This window comes from Paramacrobiotus metropolitanus, unplaced genomic scaffold, assembly GCF_019649055.1.
Source record: "Paramacrobiotus metropolitanus isolate TYO unplaced genomic scaffold, Prichtersi_v1.0 Parri_scaffold0000218, whole genome shotgun sequence".
Taxonomy (NCBI): domain Eukaryota; kingdom Metazoa; phylum Tardigrada; class Eutardigrada; order Parachela; family Macrobiotidae; genus Paramacrobiotus; species Paramacrobiotus metropolitanus.
Window position 1 is genome coordinate 16,282 of NW_026570438.1, and position 23,780 is coordinate 40,061.

General features: G+C 45.4%; 4 protein-coding genes across 5 annotated transcripts; 3 read left to right on the top strand and 1 right to left on the bottom strand.

Moving 5' to 3' along the window:
• Positions 1 to 340: 340 nt before the first annotated feature.
• On the top strand, positions 341 to 5,165 carry LOC129601194 (uncharacterized). 2 transcript variants are annotated; one of them, XM_055499937.1, is made up of 5 exons: positions 341 to 794; positions 2,067 to 2,375; positions 2,877 to 2,944; positions 4,460 to 4,717; positions 5,025 to 5,165. In XM_055499937.1, the coding sequence occupies exons 1-4, from the start codon at positions 532 to 534 to the stop codon at positions 4,474 to 4,476; spliced, it is 657 nt and encodes a 218-aa protein (XP_055355912.1). In that variant the 5' UTR covers positions 341 to 531; the 3' UTR covers positions 4,477 to 4,717; positions 5,025 to 5,165. The 2 variants fall into 2 exon arrangements, with proteins under 2 accessions (XP_055355912.1, XP_055355911.1); XM_055499936.1 differs by lacking the exons at positions 4,460 to 4,717; positions 5,025 to 5,165 and having other exon boundaries at positions 342 to 794; positions 2,877 to 3,800.
• On the top strand, positions 4,874 to 6,756 carry LOC129601195 (ceramide phosphoethanolamine synthase-like). The gene is made up of 5 exons (XM_055499938.1): positions 4,874 to 5,215; positions 5,285 to 5,441; positions 5,951 to 6,174; positions 6,393 to 6,473; positions 6,540 to 6,756. Exons 1-4 carry the CDS (start codon positions 5,162 to 5,164, stop codon positions 6,456 to 6,458), a joined length of 501 nt encoding a protein of 166 aa, XP_055355913.1. The 5' UTR covers positions 4,874 to 5,161; the 3' UTR covers positions 6,459 to 6,473; positions 6,540 to 6,756.
• A 13,297-nt stretch (positions 6,757 to 20,053) lies between these two features.
• LOC129601201 (uncharacterized protein F54H12.2-like) lies at positions 20,054 to 20,647 on the top strand. Its single transcript, XM_055499943.1, has one exon. The coding sequence runs from the start codon at positions 20,054 to 20,056 to the stop codon at positions 20,645 to 20,647; it is 594 nt and encodes a 197-aa protein (XP_055355918.1).
• A 550-nt stretch (positions 20,648 to 21,197) lies between these two features.
• On the bottom strand, positions 21,198 to 22,349 carry LOC129601202 (uncharacterized). Its single transcript, XM_055499944.1, has 3 exons — positions 22,152 to 22,349; positions 21,651 to 22,109; positions 21,198 to 21,455 (listed from the first exon to the last, which is right to left on the bottom strand). The coding sequence occupies exons 1-3, from the start codon at positions 22,347 to 22,349 to the stop codon at positions 21,198 to 21,200; spliced, it is 915 nt and encodes a 304-aa protein (XP_055355919.1).
• Positions 22,350 to 23,780: the final 1,431 nt, after the last annotated feature.

Sequence of the window (23,780 nt, forward strand, 5' to 3'; positions counted from 1 at the left end):
TAGTCCCCCCTTTACTTTTTTGAAGTACCCACTTTTCCGAAAATTTCGGAGGGGGCACGTGCCCCCGTGCCCCCTCCCTAAATTCGCCCCTGGGCCAAAATGTACCCAGTTTTGTGCCGCTGCACACAGACTTTTGATTAAATCAGCAGTGAAATTCCAATTGTAGCTGATACGGCAGACGTGCCGGTTGTTGCTAAGTTTAAGCCAGTAAAAACCGTCAAGAGATCGTTTCGTGATAGTGTTAGTACAGGCTACAGCTGCCATATACACTGTAACTCGTCCGCGTAATTATTCTGAAAACTAATGTAAGATTTCCTGGTCGCGATAAAGAATGCACGCATATTTTCGGGAACCATCATGCGGCAATCATGATCAATCGATAACCGTGGTTTTCTTCGGCTACGAGTCTGTCCTTGCAGGTCCTTGCAATTTCACTCGTTTTGTACATCGATGGTAGAAACACTTGCTTATCCAGTCCGTCGGTGAGAACCGATTTTGCTGCCATAGAATTCCGGATAATACTGGAAAACGATGGTTCTCCGTGTTTGTTTGACAGCATGTCTGGTGATCGTCGCAACGAGCAGTCAGCGGGCGGTACCGCCTTCGCTCCTGATGGTGCCAAATAACTGTACAACCGAAGAGCAGACAGCGGCTCAACAATGCCCACACTCCATCGACACTCTGTTACTGAAGAACAGTGACATGGTGCAAAAGCTGGAAACTGTCTTCGGGGGAAAACCCAGAGGGAATCCCAATGCGACCACCATGTCTCGTGTCGTTGAATTTTTGTGCGGGTAATTCTCCATCGCCATAAGGAACTTTACTGCTGCCTTTTGCTACGTATTCCTTGTGTACTGACATGCGAAAGTCGCACCGCAGTAGATTACCAAACCTGCTCAATCGGTAGGGGAATATGCTCTGGACTCCGTAAGTGGTACAACTGCCTACTTCCGCTAGGTACAAGCGGATTGCTGTGCCTAACGAAAGTTGTCGAAACCGAAACGCTCAGAAACTTCCCAAATGTTTAATCACCAAACCGAACGAACAAACAATCAGAACAGAACAGAACGAGATATGAACTTCCTTCTAACCTAGAGTCACTCCGACCTTTCAGCCCGAGACAAGCTCACAGATTTAGTTGAAGTTAGAAACTAGAGCCCTGCACGAGCAGCAAAAGTGCTGCTCAACTCGCTCGTTTCTGCTTTTTTAAACTTCCTGCTCGCTCAGCTCGCTCGCGCCCAAACCGCCGCTCGCTCAACTCGCTCGTTTTCAAATTTTTCTTTGCTTCCGCTCGCTCAACTCGCTCGTAATTTTATTTTGGCAAATCGGCTCGCTCGTGAGATCGGCAAAAATTTACGTATCAATTTTTTTTACACGAATTGATTATACCAAACTTTTCACCAACACAAAAAACTCAGTAAGTGTAATTGGATGTTCGGAGACAATCACTTATATCTCCATACTGGTAGTCCATTTCATTACAGTTTTCCATTTTTTCGCTAATACATTTCTCTAGTTTTCAACTGGATGTAGATTTCTTAATTTAGCCTGAAATAAATACGTATAATAGAATGCATGCTCGAAAATTAAAATGCGCCTTTCTTAGGAAGCATTCAACTGGTTCATAAACCCGTCAAATAATGTTTTTGTTGGCTACGAGTACAAAATATCAAAAGTTAGTCCGGAGTCCCAACCGGTCTAGAAAAGTCGGTACTGTAAATCACTTCGCGCGAAGCGCGAAGGTGACGGTGGTTTAAGATCGTTTTCAGGTCGGTCATTGTAATTTAGTACTAGAAACTTCTCCAGTTCGCACAATGTCAGCCTGTAGGCTCGCGATTGCTCGCACCCGACCATCCTGCTCGCTCGGCTCGTTCGCAATTTTTTTCTATTGCTCAGCTCGTTCGCAAATTCGCAAAACGACGCCTGCTCGCTCGAAGTGCTCGCGAGCGCCGAGCGCTCGTGAGCCGAGCCGAGCGGCTCGGCTCGTGCAGGGCTCTAGAACTTAGTACTGTATAAGGTAATATTTTGTTTAGCCTAAATGCATAGTAGATGTGTTTATTTTTTAGTCCGGTGACTACCGCGATTTCCTGTATCGAACGGCTGCCGCGTCCATGCTTTTTCCACCCGGATTTGCCAACATCCATGCGCTGGATTCTGTTTAACTCCCGCATCGCAATCAATGTCAGCGACATTTTCCGTCGAATGTGTGGTGTGCCGGATCTCGACCAGCATTTAATCCGGATTGGTGAATGCACACCAGCACTGAACAACCTGACGATTGTTCAAAGCGGTGGCATACGGGAGGAAATTTCTCGTGCAGCCGGACCGCCACCCCAACTCACAGCCCCGTACATGGATTTTGATTGGGAGTGCCGGTAAAAGCATGTCCAAATTTTGCACGGTTTTAATTTAATTTCCGGGCTCTCCATGTAGCGTAGATTTCTTGACAAAAGTTTTCCTTCGTATACCATGATTTTTATTACTTTATAAAGTTCCACAATCGCTACGGAACTGGAATATCCAGTTCTCGTAATAACCAATAAGCAGTGGCCAATGGAGAAGCCCGCCTTCACTAACACTAGTGTAGTGTATGTGAAAGTACACAGTATGTATCGGGAAGTACGCATCTTTATTGTAGCTCGACATCTCGCAACTGAACATGAACCGTAGTAACTGCAGTCGGTACATCATAGCGTTGCTAGGTAGGCAACATTGCAGAATCTCGAGAATCTCGTGCACGTACATGTCGTACGTACACTCGTACATCACAACTAGTCAGAATACTCCAAACAAAATTTCAAAAATCGAAAAAATAAATAGAGTGGCATATAGTGCAGCAGACTAATGATCCCGACTGACAAGTGAATATGTTGCAGAGCGATCCGCCGTCATATGGAAATCATGAACCGGGATCTGGTCACGTCGACGTGCGGCGAGGATGCCGGTGCGACGTATACCACGGTATTTTATCCGCTGGCGCGAGACATCTTTCTCTGTTCAGAATAATTAAAGCTCAGCAGAGGGAAGCCGTCGTCTAAGTGCTTCATCAACCAGTTACGGAGAGTTTCTTTTGACCGAGCGGTTTGCACTTTGCAGTAGTGGCGGTAGCATTTTGGGCAGGGGGTAAAACGTGGCAGTGGCACCTGCCAGTGGCACTGCCAATGGCATGGCAAGCGATAAAACCTGGCAGATGCCACATAAAATGTGACACCACGTACGGGAAGCTCGTTCGAAATGGCTGGTCAACTCTGTAATTTTTGAAAATTTTGCCCAGCACACAAATAAATTTATCGTGTACAGCGCACTGATCATGCACGAAATGTGTATGGGCCGAAACATAAATTTCCAGCGATCACACTGCATGCGGCGTTTGCACAAAGCGCCGCAATAAAAAGAATGACAAGACACGTTAAAAACCCCTTCCCAACGTGTCCTAAATAATCGTTATATGAATACGTAGTAATTATCTTTGCCAGGATTTCGGCCCCTGTTCTTCCCGGCCAGCGAACTCAGCTTCTAATCACTCGAGTTTACTGATTTAAAGTGCAGCAGAACCTTCAGAATGCAGGGAGTGTCCCTGGGCTGTTCGCGCTTTGTCAACTTTATTTTGTTACGCCCAGTGGTCACTCAAACACTTGTTACCATGGATGCTATAGGGCTAACATGTGCTGCTTAGCAGCAAAGAGAGCTTCTTGCTAGTGGAATCAGCTTACCGGCCATGAGAATCGACCAACTGAATAAAAAATAGAATTAATAATTCGATTAAAAAAATTAATTTCCAGCGTGGAAAAAATAATTTCGATAATTCGGACAGAAAAATCGTGATTGGCTGGTTTCAGTTAGCTGCTGGACCAATCACTTCACGCGAATCACTTTTGAATCTACCACGGTATTTTTGCTTCTCCAAAAGGTCTGAGTTCTACAGAACAACTTTTTAAAAGTTTGCCACGGAAATCAAGTTGGGAAAACTAGTATCTTCGTTTTCGTACTAAAGTCATCTCTATCAACCAAGTCTGCACGAGTTGGCTTATCGATTTGCAAGTTGCACTTGAGTGCAGTGTACTAAGTGAACTATCGTACTGGTACCAACACAGAGCGAGCGAAGCGACGGCTGTTCACAACTTTGATTTTAATTCCGTTAACGCAGCATTCAAACACTCCACAGACTTTGCGCCCAGAAAATTACATTTTCCCGAATGAAAAAGAACAGCAGTACATGCGGATAAGCGAATAGGCAAACCAGTAAATAATTCAGGAGTATAGGATAACTGCAGGCGATTACTGATACTTTCCAGATTTAACTTCTGACCAAAGTTAAATGAACCAATCATATTAACAATACGATAATTTGTAACCATACAACGGTAACCACACTGACGTAATAAACTAGTGAAATAATGCAAGAGAGCGCAGGACTCCCGCCGAGATGTGCCGCCATTGACCGTAATCCGTCCATTAGCATACAGCTGGCAGTGACCTTTCATGGGATGCAGTGTCCGCAAGAGTAAGCCGGAAAATCTATGCGGTAGGTACTGGGCCATCGACAGTGTCTTCTCCAACTGGGCGAGGTCCAGGATACAGTTTAGTTCCGCAGTCGCCACAACATTTTTCACCGCCACTATCTGTTGATACGAGTACAATTACCAGTACGTACAACTACACAAGACTGGCAGCGCCTGCATCCCAGGCACCGTCATAGTTTAATGGAACGCGATCCGTAAGTAAAAATAGGATTTGGTAATAAGCAGCGAAATAATTTCCACAGATTACCTCACTGTTTTAGCTGCTTTATTACTCCGTACTATTTCTGTGTTTTAATGTTGTATTATTAAAGTTATTGCGCTTGTGCTGCTGAAGCTTCGTTTCCTTTCAGTGTCGCTTTATCATCATTAACTTTCCGATTGTTTTATGTGAACATTAAGACTAAAGTAACAACAAGATCGTAACTACAATAATATTACGAACGCAAAATTTTACGCCTAAATTAAATGCATTATTTCTGAATAAATCTGTATGTTTAATAGCGCCAACGACGAAATTCTCTTTCCTTCTTTGAACAGTGCAGCGTTATCGCTGACTGTGGTCGAAGGCAGATCCAAGGCTACCAGTACCTAGGTAGTGCAGAGGGATCGTTTTTTCGACGGCTGGTCGGAGCGTTACAATGCTGGTGACGGCCCTTCCGGTAGCTAATACCGATTATTGCTGTTCGCCAAAGGTTAGAGATAACGAGCGCCATAAGCTTTGTTGGAACGCCCACTAATCATGATAATTTACTTCCGTGCAGATGAACCATACATCGATATTAGTAATTTTGGAAAGGATTGGCATGTTACTTAGCGGGTTGGGATTGTCTGTCAATGGGCAAAATATCTATTGTGGAGATTACATCTACAGTGGGCACACATGCGTCTTGGTCCTCTCCGCACTGGTCGTCAATGAAGGTACGCAAAAACACAATTTAGCATACAATAATAATCGCATAAATCGTACTTGCAGCACAGTAACTGATTCGGCTTTTTAAAATATATTATTTAAACAGATTGCAGCAAAATGACGCGCTTTTTCTTACAATTAGATGGTCGGCATACTTACGCCGGTGCAGCACCAATGTTACTGTAATATTACAGTATTATAAAAAAATTAACGCACATGCATATGCACACCAGCACATGTACTCGTATGTAAATTTGAAATTGACACAATTTGGAAAGCTGAATTTGATTTGGAAGTTTTTTTCTGGAAATTTCTTCCAGTGATGACTACCAGGAATTTGCTTGTTAACAGAAAACATTTTCATAATGTTTTCCGTAACTTCTGCTTGTTCCTCTGTTTGCAAAACTGTCCTCAGCGAAGCTCGGTACTATTATGTTAGACGCAAGCGTAGACAAAACTGTGAAGTGTTTTCCGTAGTGTGGTACTCGTTAATTAAAAGTTGGATGCCTTCTTATAGATGCTCCTCGCAGATCTTTGCCCCTCATGGTGGGAGTGTATTTGATTGTCACTGACCGGAATTGTGATGGTATCCATTTCTTGTGGTCACTACACTGTCGACATTATTTTGGCTTATTACATAACTACCAGGACATTCTGGATGTATCATACAATCATTTGTCACGTCGAATTGAAGTTAAAGGTGCACCCTTGGTCGTTGTGTGGCGATTGTTTTTAAGGCAGGTAGGTAATAATAAAAATAAGGCAGGTGATAATAAACAATAAAAATACATATTTATCTGTACATGGTATACACTAATACAAACACCCTAAATTGTGCTGTTTTCGGATATTTTTTCAGAAAGCATGCGAATAATTTATTTACACGTGTAATGAATTTTTAGTGATATATTTGTTTTGCTGCCCATTAAAGCTAATCTTCGAGCTTCCTTTCTTTGCAGGAGAAGTGCTTCTGTTCCGTGATACCCACATCGAAACAACTGAAGGTTGGCTGGAGCCTTTATTAGCACGGATTGAAGGGGGTAAAGAGCGCACCGTTTGCCCAATTATTGGTGTAATCTCCGACGACACTTTCGAGTATGTTACAGTCTCCGGTATGGTGGGTTCAACTGGAAACTCAATTTCCGCTGGTATACAGCGCCCATTCGGGGAATGGTGCCACGCGGTCATGACCACACACTGCCACTGCAGACGCCGATAATAGCCGGTGGATTGTTTCCTAGTAATCGGGACAACTTTTACGAGCTGAGATCGTATGATGGGGGGGGGTATGGATGAGTGGAGTGGAGAAAATTTGGAGTTCAGTTTTCGCACATGAATGTGTTCATTTGGTTAATATGTCGGAGCTATCTGTACTATAGAGAAAGACTGAACAGTAAAATCTTCCGATGGTATTTTGAAAAGTATTTCTCCGGAAGCTCTTGTACCGCTGAATGGTCGTAGTATTAAGTGAGCAGTGATATCGCTGATACCAAATGATATGTTCATGTTTGTGTGCAATGAGTACCTATTTAGTTTCTTTTCTAGGGTAGTTTGACTATTAAATCGTGACGACTGAAACAGTGAAGTTCTATGTGAATTTTGCGCGTTTGGCAGACGGAAATAAAATTAATAAATTAAAAAATTCTCATTGGCCTAGTGGCTAAGCGACACATTTTTCACCACTTTTTTCCAAATAAATACGGGATGTTAAAACCGGATTGTATCCATAAATCCCATTATTTTCCAACAAATTTACTAGCCATACATTTTTTTTCCTTTTCTCACGTATTGCAAAATCTTATTGCTATGGATAATAACGCCCTCCACCCCGCAGCCGTCGATCATTTTCAGGATGCTACCGCCAGGGTCGAAGCATACCTGCAGACCTTGGCGCCGACGGTGTCGACGCTGTATTTTGACCATATTAAGATGGTTGAAATTCCAGCAACACCACTGTTTGCCGGATTTACTAATATTCAGTAAGATTCTGGTATATTAATAATTTTTAGAAATTTTAATAATTTGGCTTAAGTTGTAAATCGAATAAAATGCTTAAATAAATGTAAAATAATTCTACAGGTCTATCACTGCGGCCAAGTGTGGCCTTACTTCGCTGGCCAACCTGCCCGGTAAAGCGACACTGCAGTCGCTGTACCTGGAGGGCAACGCTCTTTCCGGATCGGCCTTGGAGGCCCCCGGGACTTTCACTCCCTCCGACAGCTGCACCTCCCGGACAACCTGTTTGCGTCGGCGGACGACTTCCGACCGATCCGGAACCTGCCTCTGGATCTGCTAGATGTCGGGTACAACCTGGTCACCCGCAGCTCGTCCTGTCAGGAAGCATTGGAGCTGCTGTTTCCCAACACGGACATCCAGGTGACCGGACACATCGTCCAGGAGGACTCCAGCAGCAGCGCGGAGGAATCGGAATTATATGTTTCCGACACAGGTAATGATTTTAGCTACTGTAATTTATTTTTAGCAATAACGTTTATGCTTTCTTTACTTGTTTTGTTTCATATTAACTAGAATTTGAAGAGGAATCCACCAAGGATTCGGAAGAAATGGCAGCCGCCGTCAAGGCGCTGGAAGAAGGTAATCCTGATTTTCGAACTGATTTATTATTATTTGCTTTTAATTCTTTTTATTCGTAGATCCGGATTGGGAGATGGATCATGTGAGCAACTCGTGCTCCGAGGATTCTGCGGATTCGGAATTGTAATTCGTTGGTTGTTTTTGCGCTACTTGTATTTTTTTTCAGCATTGTTGTATGAAATTAATAAATGCCAGTGGGCTACGGTGTCGCTTTACCTTACAAGATAATAATCACAGGTGCTCGCAAATGCATTCACATACACATATTATAGTTCTTTATTCAGTTTATTGTTGATAATAGTATTGGTATACACACAAACGATCTCACTCGTTGCCAGAGCAACGCTCCGTAGCTACTTTACCCATCTAGTTGCTACTCTACTCAGCTAGTTGCTAGCGTATTCAACTTGTTTCTTAACTGCATAGTCTTTCGCGGGTTCATCCATGCAATTCGATCTTCATGCAAATTATTCGCACTTGTCTGCACTTACAAACTTGTAATATTTGACTTGCACGATTTCTTTATCTGACGTATTTTCTAAAATGTCCGAGTATCTTTCACCTATGGATTGGGAGGCCTGGGGCCGTAATTTTAATGAAAGTGTAGCGTCCTTTAACGCTGAATTTGATATCGTGGATCAGATTTTGCGGGAAGCAGGTGTGGTTCCTGAAGTGCCCGAGGGATTTGTCGATCCGGATACACAGAAGGACCGATACCTACCACGGTACGAGGCGATCTCCCCGCCGCCGCCGGCCGAAGCGGATCCTGAGCCCGTCCTGATCCACGTACCCGAACCCAGCAATGCCACCCAGTTTCAGCCGCCATGCCAACTCGTGCCAACGTTCGACCCAGCACCTCCGGCTCCTCCATCCCAACTTACGCTCGGTGAGCAGGCAACGCTGCACGAGTTCCTTCAAGTTCGACCTAGCGGACCGGTATCGATGTATGCCAATGTGGATACCGTGACTTTGACGCACGGCGGAGCGTTGACGGTTAACATCCACCGTGAGAATGGCGTCCCGCAGTTCGCGACCCTGCACACCTGCCGTGGGAAAGAGAAGGCCGGTTGTGCCACCACCATGGGGGAGCTGCGTGCTGTACTGCGCTTTCTTCTCTCGGCCGAGTGCGACGCCCAGATCCACCGCGCATCGCCACCTGTCGAGAGGGGCGAACTCGTCGACCCGATGTTTCGAAAAGGGTTCTCCCTCACCCTGCACGCCGCCTGGATCTCCCTGAAATCCGGCAAGCACTTCCAGCTGCGGATTTCGCGCGTGGGCGACAATCATCGCAGCGTAGCCACGCCCAAGATCAGCCAAACCACCCTGCAGCGCCTGCGATGCAAGAACTGGTACGAGCTCCTCCCACAGCTCTTCCCGGGCTTCTCCCATGGGATCAAACGTAAGGTCACCAGTTCATTCAAGTTCATTTCACTGTTCAACCAGTTCAGTTCAACGTTCATAAAGTTCAATGTTCACTAAAGTTCAGTGTTCATTCAATTCATTTCAATTCAGTTCAATGTTCATTAAAGTTCGGTATTCATATTTTTACATTCATTGTTCACTGAATCGAATTGAATTCATCTTTCATTTTTTTAGCGTTGCCGCAAGAGTTTTGGAAGGACTTCCGAGCATACCTGGCTATGGAAGCCGTCCATGCTGCGCGCTCTATGGACATCACTGGACCGACGGAAGAGCAGTTGTCGGTGATGCTGTCTAACCTGCAAGCTTCTAGTTTCTACAGTATTTTGCTTGAGCTGATGCCTGTGTATTCTGATTGTTCCTTTACATGCTTTGCCAGTATTGATTTCGTGCGTGAGCAGTGTCAGATGTGGAACTTTACTGTTAACAATTATGTATTGTAGCATTGTGTAGCTTAGCCACTGCGTAGGTCAGCAACCGTTTGTGTACGTTAGCCACTGTCAGTATTTCATATCAGGCTCACTTGTTCTGAATTAAATTCAGTTGGCGGGTTTTCGTTTAGAAAGTGTTGCATACAAATTTCAATCATGGATTACACATTATCTGATGTTGATATGGCTGATTTAATAGCGGACGGTGATTGGGATGACGATGATCCCATGCAGTTAGATAGCGATACATTACGTGATGCAGCCATGCTAGCGGCAGAGGATGACTGGGTTTTGGATGAACCTATGCCCCAGTGGGGCGGTAGTTCTGAAATAGCTGACAGAGTCGATGTTCGTTGCATTGGCCGTAAATATTCTAGAAAGTTTCGTGTACATCTGAACACTTTTGACGTTAAGGTTTCTGATTTAAATGGTACTGCGATCAGTGACATTCCGCAAACCATTTGTAGTATTTTGGAGTATATTCTGGCTGTTGTATTGACTGGTGTGAACGACAGCGATGCGGTCCGTCTGCGTGTTGATTCCCGTCATTTTGATCGTCCTCTTTATACATCGTTGACCCTCCGGACCGAGTTGAGTGTCCAGCGGTGGATGGCCGATATCCAGCGCGTTTTGAATAGCCATGAAGAATTCAGACTGGACGATTCCTTCCAAATCTTTGTTCAGCATACGGAGCTGCCGTTTGGTCGTTGTGTGAAGGATGTTCCGGCTCTCCTGATGCGTCGTCTGAAGAAGATGAAGTCCGTGACGATTGTTAATGGCGATGATGACCTTTGCATGGCGCGCGCGTTGGTGATGGGCAAAGCTTTAGCCGACAACGACAAGAAGCTGTTCCGGAGCCTGCGGCGGAGTAAGCGCGTGATTACAAAGTTAGCCAAGCAGCTCATCAAGCGTGCCGGTTTGCTAGAGCGGGCGTACACTCTTAGAGATTTATCGGCGTTCGAGAAAGTTCTTCCCGCATATCGTATTGTTGTGGTTAGCGTTGACCATGCAAATGCCATTGTCCATAAAGGCCATAAGCATAAGAAGCATATAATCCTGCTGCATCATGACGGTCACTTTGATTTGCTAAAGTCGTTGCCGGCGTTCTTTAAGCGTAACTACTGGTGTTTTGAGTGCATGAAGGGGTACGATAGCCGTGTTAAGCATCGCTGCCGTGCGAGGTGTTCGTTGTGCCTCCGCGCATCTTGCTCGCAAGATGCCGACAATCTTCTCGTTTGTCCGGATTGTCATCGTACGTTTCCTGGCCAGGATTGTTTTAATTATCACAAGCTTGGTAGCACAAAGGGTCGTTGTCATCGGCGTAAGGCTTTATGTGACACCGTTAAGCTCTGTGTCCAGTGCCGCTGCATTTATTCCAATGCCCAGCGCAAGCCGGACAATCCTCACCGTTGTGGCGAGACGAAATGCAAGACCTGCGACGTCTTTGATCTTCCCGCGGATCATCGCTGCTACATGCGGCCTAAGCCATTCTCTCTGGACCGGATGGCCAAGTGCTCCTCGGCGAAATTCTTGTATTTTGACTTTGAGACCTACGTTTCTCCGTCCGGCGACCTTGTGCCCAACTTAGCGGTAGGTTGTCCATTGTGTCCTAATTTTTATGGTGTAACATGCTGTATTGCGACAGGTTGTACAGAATGACGTAGGCGATGAATGGATTTTCCCTGACTCTGCGACCGAAATTGGCAAGGACGTTACCGATAACCTTTGCACATTCCTGTTCCAGGAAGACCACCAGGGCTATTACGTCATCGCCCACAATTTTAAGGTAATTTATTAGACCATTCATTTAAAATCACTCTTATACACCCGGCCGACTTTTGTAGGGGTTTGATGGATACTTTATCCTCAATTGGTTGCTGCGGAACGGCATCGTCCCAAAGGTCATCATGAACGGCGGCAAGATCTTGATGTTGGACGTTCCGGCACCATACAACATCCACTTCCGCGACAGTTATAACTACAACCCGCAAAGTTTGTCTAAGTGGCCGGCGACCTTTGGATTGGAGAATGCCAGCAAGCGAACCTTCCCCCACCGGTTCAATCGGCCCGACAACTGGAACCGCGTCGTGCCCTTTCCTTCCAAGGACGAGTACGGCTACGGCAGTATGAAGATGAATGACCGGATGGATTTTGACCGATGGTACGATGCGGAGTTTGCGGACAAGGGCGGGATCTTTGACTTTCGGAAGGAGTGTGTCCAGTATTGCCAGAATGACGTCACGGTACTGCGTCAGTGTTGCCAGCAGTTTGCCCAGCTGTTTACGGACATCAGTGATGGACTGAATCCTTTCGTCTCGGCCGCCACCATTGCCGGAGTCTGCAGCGTTTACTGGCGGACCTTCCTGCTGAAGCCGGAGCAGATCGGCCTGATTCCTAACCAGGGCTTCGGACGCAACCGCCCACAGTCCACCAAGGCCCTTCGCTGGCTACAGTGGATGGAAGCCGAAGGTCTGTGTGCAATCCAGTCAAAGGTCACCGGCTCGGAGCACAAGATCGGCTCGTACTTTGTGGATGGATTTTGTGCCCAGACCAATACAGTGTACGAATTTCACGGCTGCTGGTTCCACGGCTGTCCTCAGTGTTTTGCCGGCAATACTGTCCATCTATACCGCGGCCTAAAGATGTCAGACATTTACCGGGAAACCATGGACCGCGACCAGTATTTTAAAGATACGGGATATAACGTAGTTGTTATCTGGGAACATGAGTACGACCGGATGCGCGTCAGTGACCCCGACTTCAACGATTATGTTCGCACCATCAACATTCAAGCCGGAATCAATCCCCGGGATGCCTTCTACGGTGGACGCACCAACGCGGTCAAGCTCCATCACAAGGTGGCCGAGGATGAGCGGATCTGTTACTATGACGTGCAGCGAATATCCGTTCGTGAACAAGACCAAACGGTATCCCACCGGACATCCGGTCATCATCACCAAGGATTTTGCGGATCCGCGCAGTTACTTCGGCCTTATGTCTTGCAAGGTGTTGCCGCCCGAAGATCTGTACTTGCCCATCCTTCCGTACCGTAGCAAGGACAAGTTGACCTTTCCACTTTGTCGGACCTGTGCCGACCAGCGCATCAACGCCCCCTGTGAGCACGAGCCGGACGAGCGCGCACTGATTGGCACTTGGTGTACACCGGAAATCGTGGCTGCGCTGGACCGTGGTTACGTCATCGCGGTAATCTATGAGGTATGGCACTTTGACCAGCACGAAGACCGCCTCTTTGAGGGATACATCAACAAATTCCTAAAGATCAAGACCGAGGCCAGTGGATGGCCGGCCGACGTCACAACCGAAGACCAAAAGACCCAGTACATCCAAGAGTACCAGGCCAAAGAAGGGATACAGTTGGACCGTGAGAAAGTGCAAGAAAATCCCGGTTTGCGATCGTTGGCCAAACTGATGTTGAATAGGTAAGTGGGTTACAGGATTTCGTCTTGATGAGCAACATTTATGTTTTGTTGTAGCTTTTGGGGCCGTTTGGGTATGCAAAACAACAAGTTGACCACGGAGTATGTCAGTGACCCGGCCCGGTTTTATGAGCTGTTGCTGTCCGGCCAGTACCATGTCCACTCGTGGGACCTTTTCGGGGAAGAAGTCCTGCAGGTCATGTACACGAAAGAAGAGGGCTTCATTGACGATAATCCTAGCACCAATGTGGTACTTGCAGCGTAAGTACTAGTAACATCGCAAGTTTCTGGCCATAACCTCTCTTGTTTTTGACCGTGACCTTTCCTCGTTTTTGACTGACCCCAGGTTTACAACTTGTTGGGCTCGGCTGCATTTACTGCAATTCATGGAACAGGTCCAGGACCGGCTGCTATATTTTGACACGGGTCAGTCGATGATGTGCTCTGTTAACGGCCCGAAATTGCACTGTTATGTTGCAGACTCTATTATCTTTGTGGACCGGCCCGACCAGCCCAAGCCGGAAACGGGCAAGTTTTTGGGTGACCTAACGTACGAACTGAAACCCGGACAGCACATTGTCGAATTCGTTAGTCTGGGCCCAAAGACGTATGCGTATAGGACGAATGATGATGTTGACATCGTTAAGCTTAAAGGATTTACTCTTAATGGAGCGACTAGCCAAGCTATTAATTTTGAGCGCATGTTGTCCATGTTAGACACTTCGGAAGAAGTGATTGTTAATTATCCTGACACTATACAGCGCCATAAGCCCAGTTTAACTTTAGGGCAGCGCGATATGTCTAAGAAGTTTCGTATGACCTATGACAAGCGCCGAATTGTTGAGAATTGGAACACTTTACCATTTGGCTATGTACCAAAGTGAACAAACAATAAAATTTGACAGTTAAATTTTTAATTCATTTTGCAACAGTAGTTACAATAGGTCGACAAAGCCGCAGCAAGTCAATATTACAAAATCAATTAGTAACTATTAAAGCAGAACATCAACAGCATTAAATACATATTCCGACTGCCCCATCTCCCACTGGTTGGAAGGAGAACTGCCAATGTAAGGACTGGATTCAGAAGTCTTGTGTTGATCTTTAGTCCGCTTTTGTTGCAGAAATGACTGCCGCGACAAGTCGTAGGAAGGAGTTCACGAAAGGTCAGCCCGTAATGTTGTAGATAGCAGTGGCATTACCTGCTGTGTCGTTCACGCAGAGGTCCAACAGCCGAGGGCGGTGGGCGAAAACTTTTATAATATTTTCAAGGCAGACGAACGTTATTAGAATAACAATCAACATTAGCCATAACAAACCAATACAAAACTTTCCCAGGCGGTTGTCGATGCGATCGACAAGGTCCAGCCTGGGAATCATGCCTTGTAAATTCGCCATTTTGCTCTTTTGGGTGTTCACTGTTCACATAAATATTTACAAACTGAACTTGGAAGTATCGACCACTGTGTCAGTAAGCTTCTACGTACGTTAGCCACCGCGTCGCTTAGCCACCGTGTCGCTTAGCCACCGCGTCGCTTAGCCACTGTACCACCGGCAACAAACGAAATAAAAGCCGTAATTTTCCTTGATTTCTTTTAGTTTTTAAATAATAAACAAAAATGAGTTTCATGGAGAGTTTTGGCTGTTCCGAGTACTCCACGTACGAGGCGCGATTGGCAACGGATAGTGACTGGTATCATCCTTGCAGGCTTAACGGATCGCGCTCGTTGGCAGAGGCAGGGTTCATATATTCGGCCACATGCTTTGCAATGTGTTTTCACTGCAAACGCACTCTGTCGGACGACTGGGAGGATGGGATGGATGCATGGAAAAAGCACGTGTACCTCAATCCATTCTGCGGATACGTGAGGGCCATGCGAGGGCGGGCGTGGGTGGACCGCGTGTACGACTTGACGTGGGGAGGAGCCCAGCCACTGGATTGGTGGACGTAGACATTTAAGTGTTTTCGACCAATAGTAGGCGTGTGAAAGTGCTTTTGTACGTCTAACTGTTAGTTTTTATTCGCAGACATGTATTCAGTGCTTGATAGTGATCCACGTTTTAAGGCATGCTTCGGCTGTTGTGTGTGCGGGCCGACCATGTCGGGAAAAAGTGAATTTGTGTTTAATCTGATTAAAAATCGAGAGCAGATGATAGACCGACCGCCTGACCGCATTGTGTATTGTTATGGTGAATATCAGAAAGGATTTGATTTGCTACTAGAGGCAGAGCCGAAAGTGGAATTTGTTAAGGGCATAGAAGAAGTACTAGCCAATGATGACTTCTTTAATACTAATCAACACACACTGCTTATTATTGACGATTTGTCACACGTAATTAACAAGGATATGCGATGTACAAAGATATTTACGCAAGGCATACATCATAAAAATGTATCCGTTATTTTAATCCTGCAAAACCTGTATAAACAGGGAAAAGCTATGAGAGACATTATGCTAAATTGTCAGTATCTAGTGTTGTTTAAGAATGTGCGTGACGTGAATCAGATTAGTACACTAGCTCGGCAGATGGGTCTACCGCACCTGGTAGACGCTTACCGAAAGGTCACTTCGGAGGCGTACCAGCCAATCATTCTGGACTTGAGAAGTAACTGCCCCGACTATTTAAGGGTGCAGTCTCATGTGATGCCGGATCAGTATATGCGGATTTATTTAAGTAAGAACAACAGTACTCTGCCTAAGCCATGTCGGAAAGAGTGAAGGCCTTAGCGCCCTACATTATTACTTTACGGAGTCTGAGGCCGAAACAGCGGAAGGTTTTACTAGAGTATGTTAATCGGAACCAGCTGAAAGGGATCGAGGAGATTGCAGTCAATATTATTAAAAATACCATTACCTTGCCGCCGGCTCATCTGGATACCTGTAACACCGAAACCATCTGGACACCGAAAGTCCCTGAGGCTCTTGGCACTACGCCGATACCCGACCAAGAAAAAGCGAAAGATCCTACAGCAAGGCGGATTTATTGGAGCACTTTTGCCCGTCATTGCCGGTGTGCTAGGCAGTTTAATCGGCAATGGATGAATTTTTAATTGTACCTAAGCGAATAATGGACGACCGCCTGGCCAGTCAAATTCAGTTGAATAAGCAACCCCCGGAGGCGGTAGAAGTAATATCCCTCGACAATTTAGTTGCCAAGATCGTTAACCGTAATGATATAAGCGAGTACGAGAAGGCCAACCAGCTATCTTCAACGTTAGAGCGCTTTCTTGCACTGAAGCCACGTGCGATTCCCGAAGAAAACCCCATCCAAGTTCCCAAGTATGTCGCGCCAAAACCACCCGAGCCGGCTAAAGAGCCCAAACGCAAAGTACCCAGGCGTCAGTTGAGTCCGCCAACTACACCAGCAGAAGTTGACCACCAGGAGATTTTTCATACACCACCATCCGGTCGACTGCGTGCCCGCAAAACAAAAGGAGGGCAAAAAGGCGCAGGCAATCCACGAGCCAAGTGGATAACCTTACCGTAGCATGTCCTCTTTTCTGCCGTCAGTTCTACGCCTTTGCCGAGTTTTCCGGATAAATTGTGTCTCAACGTGTTGCAATGAATCAACTCCTGAAGAAATATCTGGACGCAAAAAATCCCGGAAGCTTTGGCGGCGTAAAAAGGTTTTATCAAGCGACAAAGCAACACAAACTGAACCGTGGGAAGGCCAATGAGCTGTTGGAGGAACTGGATGAGTACACGGTAACAAAGGACCGTTCGAAACGTTTTAAACGCAATCAAATTGTGGTCACGGACCTTCAAATGCAGTATCAAATTGACTTGGCTGATTTTTCTAAATATTACAAAGAGAATGATGGTATAAAATATCTGTTGTTTGCCATAGACTGCTTTTCTAAAAAATTATGTGTGGTTCAAATGAAAAGCAAAAATGCTACGGAAACAAGAAATGCTTTGCAAAAAGTGTTTGATGACTTGGGTGAACCGATGCGTGTACAGACTGATAAAGGGCGCGAATTTGTGAATGATATTGTTCAGTCATTTCTGGAATCCAAAAGAGTGGAATTTTTTACATCCGAGAATGAAGATATAAAATGTGCCATGGTGGAGAGAGTAATACGCACTATAAAATCACGCATGGTCCGGCTATTTAGACACCGAGTGTCCACACGCTGTACCGATAAGCTCAATGACCTGGTGCATTCGTACAACCGTTCTGTCCACCGCGCTCACGGCATGCGGCCTGTTGATGTCACCGAAGAAAATTCATTGGAAGTATTTAACAAGCTGTACAAAGACACCATCGCTGAAGAACCCAAGTTTAAAGTGGGCGATACGGTTCGTCTAGCTGTTAACAAGGGAAAATTAGACAAAGGATATAATTACAATTTCAAAGAAGAAATATTCACCATTGCCAAAGTCGTACGGCACAAGATTCCTGTATATCGGCTAAAAGATGAGCACGGCGTAATTATTAAAGGCCAATTTTACGAGAAAGAATTATCACGCGTGCGGAATGTGGAGAATAAAGAGCATACTATTGATTTTGTAATCAAACGGCCAAAAGGTAAAGCACTAGTACGGTGGTTTTGATACGGGCCGGAACACGACTCGTGGGTCAGTGAAAAATGTTTGAAGGATCGCCATTCTACTTAACGCTACCCAGCGATGTCAACAGTTTCACCGAAAATACTGCATCGGACTGGACAACACGCCTTAAGCATCCCATATCACTCAAAGGGCGCTGGGAAATGGCTTTGGTGGAATTCCAGTGCAATAATTCTTTATATACTCTGAGTCATGACCAGCATATTATTCTGGATACTGTATATGGCCTGGTGTATACTAGAGTCTGGGATAAAGAGAAAGAGGCCAATACGGATCGGTTAGTAGAAATACTAGGGCGGAGTTCGTATACTGAGGACATAGTAGTGCCCGCTGGTAATTATAAAATGTGGCGGCAATACTGGAGGTGATCAATAAGAACGCACCAGTGATGAGCATGAAGAGCCCTTATTTCCGCGTCAACGGAAGCCTTCTCAAGAACTTGAGCATTTTGCCAGAAAATAAGTATGTGCAAATGCAACTCGATAGCCATAATAATCAACGGGTCAAAATTACTGTTGGAACACCGCGAACAACCGTGTATTTTCCCCCGGAATCCATGGCATTGCAGAAAATACTGGGATTTCGAAAATCACACCTAACAACAGACTTTTGGGATCTCACCCCGCAAAAGGCAGATTTTTTGGCTGTTGATGGCGTTGTCGAATCGTTTATAGAAAAATGCAAGGATGAAAATTATTCCGAAACACGGGAATTTATTGCTGATCAAGCGGCTAATGCCCATTTGCAAAATCAGAATTTATTTGTTTATTGTGATGTGGCTGACTACAGTTTAATTGGCGATACTGCAGCGCAGTTTTTGCGTAATGTACCTATTAGAGGCGGAACGGATCGTCTCGTGGAAGCAAGGTTCGACAAGGCCCATTACGTCCCTGTTATTGCTCAGCATTTTGAGACAGTGCACTTGACATTGGCTGATGACCTGGGAGAAAACGCCAAGTTTGAGAACGGCAAATCGTTGGTGAAATTGCATTTCCGACCGCAGAAGCTGTTTTAAAATGCCTTTAGTACCGTATGTTCCTGATCCGCGGCGGTATGAAGATGTTTTCGTGGCGCAGACTGGCGGCAGCCCTCTTCTGCGCTATCGTGGTACATTGCAGAATGGTTCTGGTTTTGCGCAAGTATTAAAGAATATTATTGCTAAGATTTCTTCATTTGCTAAACCCATTATACGAAGAGCGGCACCGCATGCTAAGGCAGCACTCGAAGCAGCAACACCGCACTTGCAAGAAGCAGCCACCGGAGCTATTGAAGACGTTGCTGCACAAGCCAGCGAAGCTATTAGTAGACGGATGCAGCAAGGCGAAGGTGTGCGGAGAAAGCGTACTCGTAAAGCCCGTAAAACTTCAAAGCGTGCCCGTAGAATTCCCCCGACAAATATTCCTGATTTTCTGTAATCATGGCAATGATGATGATGCCCAATTCGGAGCCAGCAATGCAGTTGGAAAATCAGCTCTTTGCTTTGCCTGCAACATTGACCGACCGATGGCGCACTGAACACGAGAAACTTAATCCTACAACGATATTTACCGAGGATGGGACTGCTGGCGATATTAACTTCTACATTCCTCCAAGTACGGCTGGACTGTTGAGTTTAGGTGACATGGTACTGGAGTTGGAAGTGGCAATAAAGGTCAAGAAAAATAACCAGAATAATTTTGAAATAATCACTGCCGCTGAAGGGGTGGCCCCGGTGAACAATTTTCTGCATTCATTATTCCAATCGGTTCATGTAACGGTGGCTAATCGCCTGATCTCGGATGCGGCAACATTTTATCGGTATCGCGCTTATTTTGAATCATTGTTATTTCATTCTCCGGAAGCGCAATTTTCGCAATTAAGCTCAGCGGGCTATGCGCTGGATTTGCCGGGAAAAATGAACAATCAGACCGATAACACTGGTGAAGTATGGCGGCATGACCTTTTTGGGAAGGGAGAATATGTACAATTATCCGGAAAAATATTTGCCGATTTATTTGACCAAAGCAAACCGCTCTGTACGGGCATTCCTGTCCAAATACGATTAGTTATGAACCGGCCAGAATTTTGCCTACGTGTTTGGGATGCCGATAAAGATACTAAAACATACAAACCATTCATTCGAAATGCTCGGTTATCAGTACGCCGTTATATTCCGGCTCCGGACTTTATGACCGCTGTAGCCGGCCAGTTACTGAATCGCACGGTTAAATACCACATTGAACGGACTGTCATGCGGGTGGCCGACATTCCGAAGAACACCCAAAGTACTGTAGTGACCAATCTGCAGATTGGTCAAATTCCTAAGGTGGTATTCATTGGTTTCCTGGACAGCGAAGATTTTCACGGCAATTACCAGAAAAATCCATTTAATTTTCACCATTTCGACGTACGGCAGATAAGTGTGGAAGTGGATGGACAAAGTTATCCGACCAAACCATACAATGCTGATTTTGCGAAAATTCAGTCATTGGAATGTTACGATGGGTTGCTGGATGCACTGGGCGCAAAAAACCATCCCACCGGATGCTGGTCGGTCAATCGTAATGGCTATAACGAAGGATACGCTATTTTTGGTTTTGATTTGACACCTGGTCATACGGGGCGTGGACCGTTGACTTTAATCAAACAGGGAAATTTAAGTGTGTCGGTGACCTTTGCAAAGTCACATGCTAAATCATTGATGATGGTGTGCATAATGGTGTTTGATAGTATTATTGAGTTTAACCAGCATCGTCAGTTGATTGCGGACTTCTCAACATGAACTCGGAACAATTATCGGCGGCCATGCGGGCTAACCCTATCACTAGCTCGACATTCCGTGGTGTGTTTGCTGCCGATGAAGTACCAATGGACCTACAGCCCTATCCTGCGTCATGTATCGTCAATACGGACCCAGCGAAGCAGCCGGGCGAACACTGGGTGGCCATATACCAGAACCAAGCCAGTGTCATTGAATTTTTCGATTCGAATGGAAAATTACCGGCATATTACAGCGAGGCACTCAAGCAAAGATTTTCTGGTAGCGTTAGACTAGTGACCCAAGCCGAAGTGTTGCAGTCTGAATTTTTTACGGTGTGTGGGCAGTACTGTATGTTTTTTATTTTACAGCGATGCAGTGGTCAGCCATTTGGCTCAATTGTTAAAATGTTTACTGATAATAAGGCGAGCAATGACAAGATGGTTTGCCGATCTGTTAATCATCACATCCAGCTTAATACAGAAATATGCAACAGCAGATTTCTAGAAAAACAGATTGTTCGTGGATTAATATGAAACAAATAGCCAGTAATTACGGCATGCAGCGTTACGCATTACATCATCATTTTATCCAACTGGGCACGCACTTCCTTACGAAACTGTGCCAAGTAGCCATCAACATCCAGATCAATACACTGACCAACATCTAGCTGATTAAGCAACAACAACACACCATGAATCTGCTTCTTTTCCAAAACGTCCTTCTCGGCAGTGTTCCATTCTTCATCCGTAGCGATTCCGCGCATCGGCGTACGACCAGTCGCATTCTCACGGTGCTCACGAATATTGCGGAACATGATTTCAGCCAATTCCTAACAAATAAAACGGACCAGTGTAAAAAATCTGACGGTTCAAAAATTAACAAAGTGCAAAAATTGACAGCTCAAAATTTACATGTTGTAAAAAACACGTAACGCGAAATTTACTTTGGTAAAAACAACCAATTCAAAAATGACATTGTAAATTCGGCCAAGTAAAATTATTAAAACTTTACGTATTCAACTAACCTGTTTTAACGAAACGGAAGCGAGTCCGGGCTTGGGATCCGCGGCGACATCATGAGCCTCGTTGGTGTCCTGGATCTCCTTCAGCAGCGTGAAGTCCACCACCAGTTCCTTGAGTCCTTCGTAGGCCTTCCGACCGAAAGAAATACCGACCTTGGTTGGATACAAATTTTTATTAGGTGTCAGGTTAAAGCGGCGTACAGTGGCCAGGTCCATGTTGTTGTAGCGGCTCCACTGGAAGTACAAGTTGTCGTCCAGGCAGTAGTGTAGTGACAGCTTTCCGTTATCGAACAATGGCGGGCACGACGAGACCAGGTCGGCTTTACCAGTCAGCATTAATCCACAGAGGCGCAAAAAGTTGTTAATGGTCATGGCGATGTACTTGTTGGCATCCACAGGCTTAAAGGTACCGTCCGGCTGCTCTTTAAATTCGGCTAAGACCACCTTCGTCCCTCCCTCCAACTAGCGAACCACGGCAAACTTGTCAAATCCGATCTTGTAGACCGGCATTCCCTGTTCGGTGAAAGCGTAGCGGGCATGCTTGCCGGGAAGAGCGGAGGCGCTGCGGGCCATGTCGGATTTCTTTTGGCGTTTGATAGGTTCCAGCTGCGTCCGGTCCTTGGAGATCTTCATGGTGATCTTGCGCTTAGGGTTCTTCCGGGCCGATGTCGAGGTCGACGGGATATCAGCGAGAAATTCCATTATTAAATAACTGTTGTTAAAAGTACAAGTAGTTAGCGATTTAGACAAAAGTCAGATGAGAAACGGTAAGGAAAACTTAAGAACTGTTTGCTCAAGGTTTCAGCTGCAGACCGATTTTATACTGATGGTTCGGTAGCTTCGTACACCAAGTCGTTGGCCTGTCAATGCGTACGTTAGCCACTGCAATGTGTACGTTAGCCACTGCGTCGGTTAGCTGCACCATTGTGAACGTTAACCACTGCGTCGGCTAGCTACACCATTGTGTACGATAGCCACTACAGTATGTACGTTAACCACTGTGTACATTTGCCGTTGTGTAGGTTAGCTACAGACAAAATTCTATATAATAGATGGAAACAATTCTCCATAATTTAGTTGTTCGTAACTAGTGTGATGATTTAATTTTTTTCGTGCAACAAAAATGGCTACTTACTGCTTTGCTGATGTTGAGTACCTTAATCATCATGGTGTTAAAGTGGTCACATACGTTCATTTTATTTCTCCTGAACAGCAGTGCAGTTCTTTGTCGAAAATTAGTTTTCCATGTAGAGAAACTATTGTTAAAGAGTATGGTTTGCGTAACGTTAACAAGGGCGTAATTGTCGGCATGCAGTTAGCAGAAAACAAACGAAGTCTGCAACGTGCTCTCGAGCATTGGTACTCGATGATGTTTTTTCGGCTCGATAAAAGGCATGACCCTGACCACTGGGGAGGTGACGTTGGCGACGTTACGTTTTATGCTAAAGGAGTGGGACAGTGTGACGTACTGGCCAGCGTTGTGAAACCTGCCACTGTTATTAATATCGAGGATTTGAAGTGTCCGTCATTTAAGAAGTTATCGCCTGATCCCCCGAACAAGATCAACCAACCGACCGAGTATGCCAAATGGTTGGAAGGGTATCTGACCAAGGGAACCTGTGCGACCTGCTTGATGGTTCTACCGGATGTCAAACCGAAGCTGATTAAAGATGAATGTGAATGTGGAAACACCTGCTGGATCAGTGAGTGTTTTCATTTATTTTCGTACTAGTGAATCTTTTGGTAATTAAAAATGCAGGAACTTGTGTAGTTGTACGTACTGGTAATTGTACTCGCATCAACAGATAGTGGCTGTGAAAAATGTTGTGGCGACTGCGGAACTAAACTGTATCCTGGACCTCGCCCAGTTGGAGAAGACACTGTCGATGGCCCAGTACCTACCGCATAGATTTTCCGGCTTACTCCTGCGGACACTGCATCCCATGAAAGGTCACTGCCAGCTGTATGCTAATGGACGGATTACGGTCAATGGCGGCACATCTCGGCGGGAGTCCTGCGCTCTCTTGCATTATTTCACTAGTTTATTACGTCAGTGTGGTTACCGTTGTATGGTTACAAATTATCGTATTGTTAATATGATTGGTTCATTTAACTTTGGTCAGAAGTTAAATC

Bases quoted from the DNA above. Each gene is read 5' to 3' on its own strand.
- LOC129601201 (XM_055499943.1), top strand. From the start codon at position 20,054: ATGACCGCTGTAGCCGGCCAGTTACTGAATCGCACGGTTAAATACCAC.
- LOC129601195 (XM_055499938.1), top strand. From the start codon at position 5,162: ATGCTGGTGACGGCCCTTCCGGTAGCTAATACCGATTATTGCTGTTCG. The intron at 5,216-5,284 runs GTTAGAGATAAC...ACTTCCGTGCAG, and splicing joins ATTATTGCTGTTCGCCAAAG to ATGAACCATACATCGATATT. The intron at 5,442-5,950 runs GTACGCAAAAAC...GCCTTCTTATAG, and splicing joins CGCACTGGTCGTCAATGAAG to ATGCTCCTCGCAGATCTTTG.
- LOC129601202 (XM_055499944.1), bottom strand. From the start codon at position 22,349: ATGGAATTTCTCGCTGATATCCCGTCGACCTCGACATCGGCCCGGAAG. The intron at 22,110-22,151 runs GTCTACAAGATC...GTGGTTCGCTAG, and splicing joins TCACCGAACAGGGAATGCCG to TTGGAGGGAGGGACGAAGGT. The intron at 21,456-21,650 runs GTTAGTTGAATA...TTTATTTGTTAG, and splicing joins CTTCCGTTTCGTTAAAACAG to GAATTGGCTGAAATCATGTT.
- LOC129601194 (XM_055499936.1), top strand. From the start codon at position 532: ATGGTTCTCCGTGTTTGTTTGACAGCATGTCTGGTGATCGTCGCAACG. The intron at 795-2,066 runs GTAATTCTCCAT...TTTATTTTTTAG, and splicing joins GTCGTTGAATTTTTGTGCGG to TCCGGTGACTACCGCGATTT. The intron at 2,376-2,876 runs GTAAAAGCATGT...AATATGTTGCAG, and splicing joins GATTTTGATTGGGAGTGCCG to AGCGATCCGCCGTCATATGG.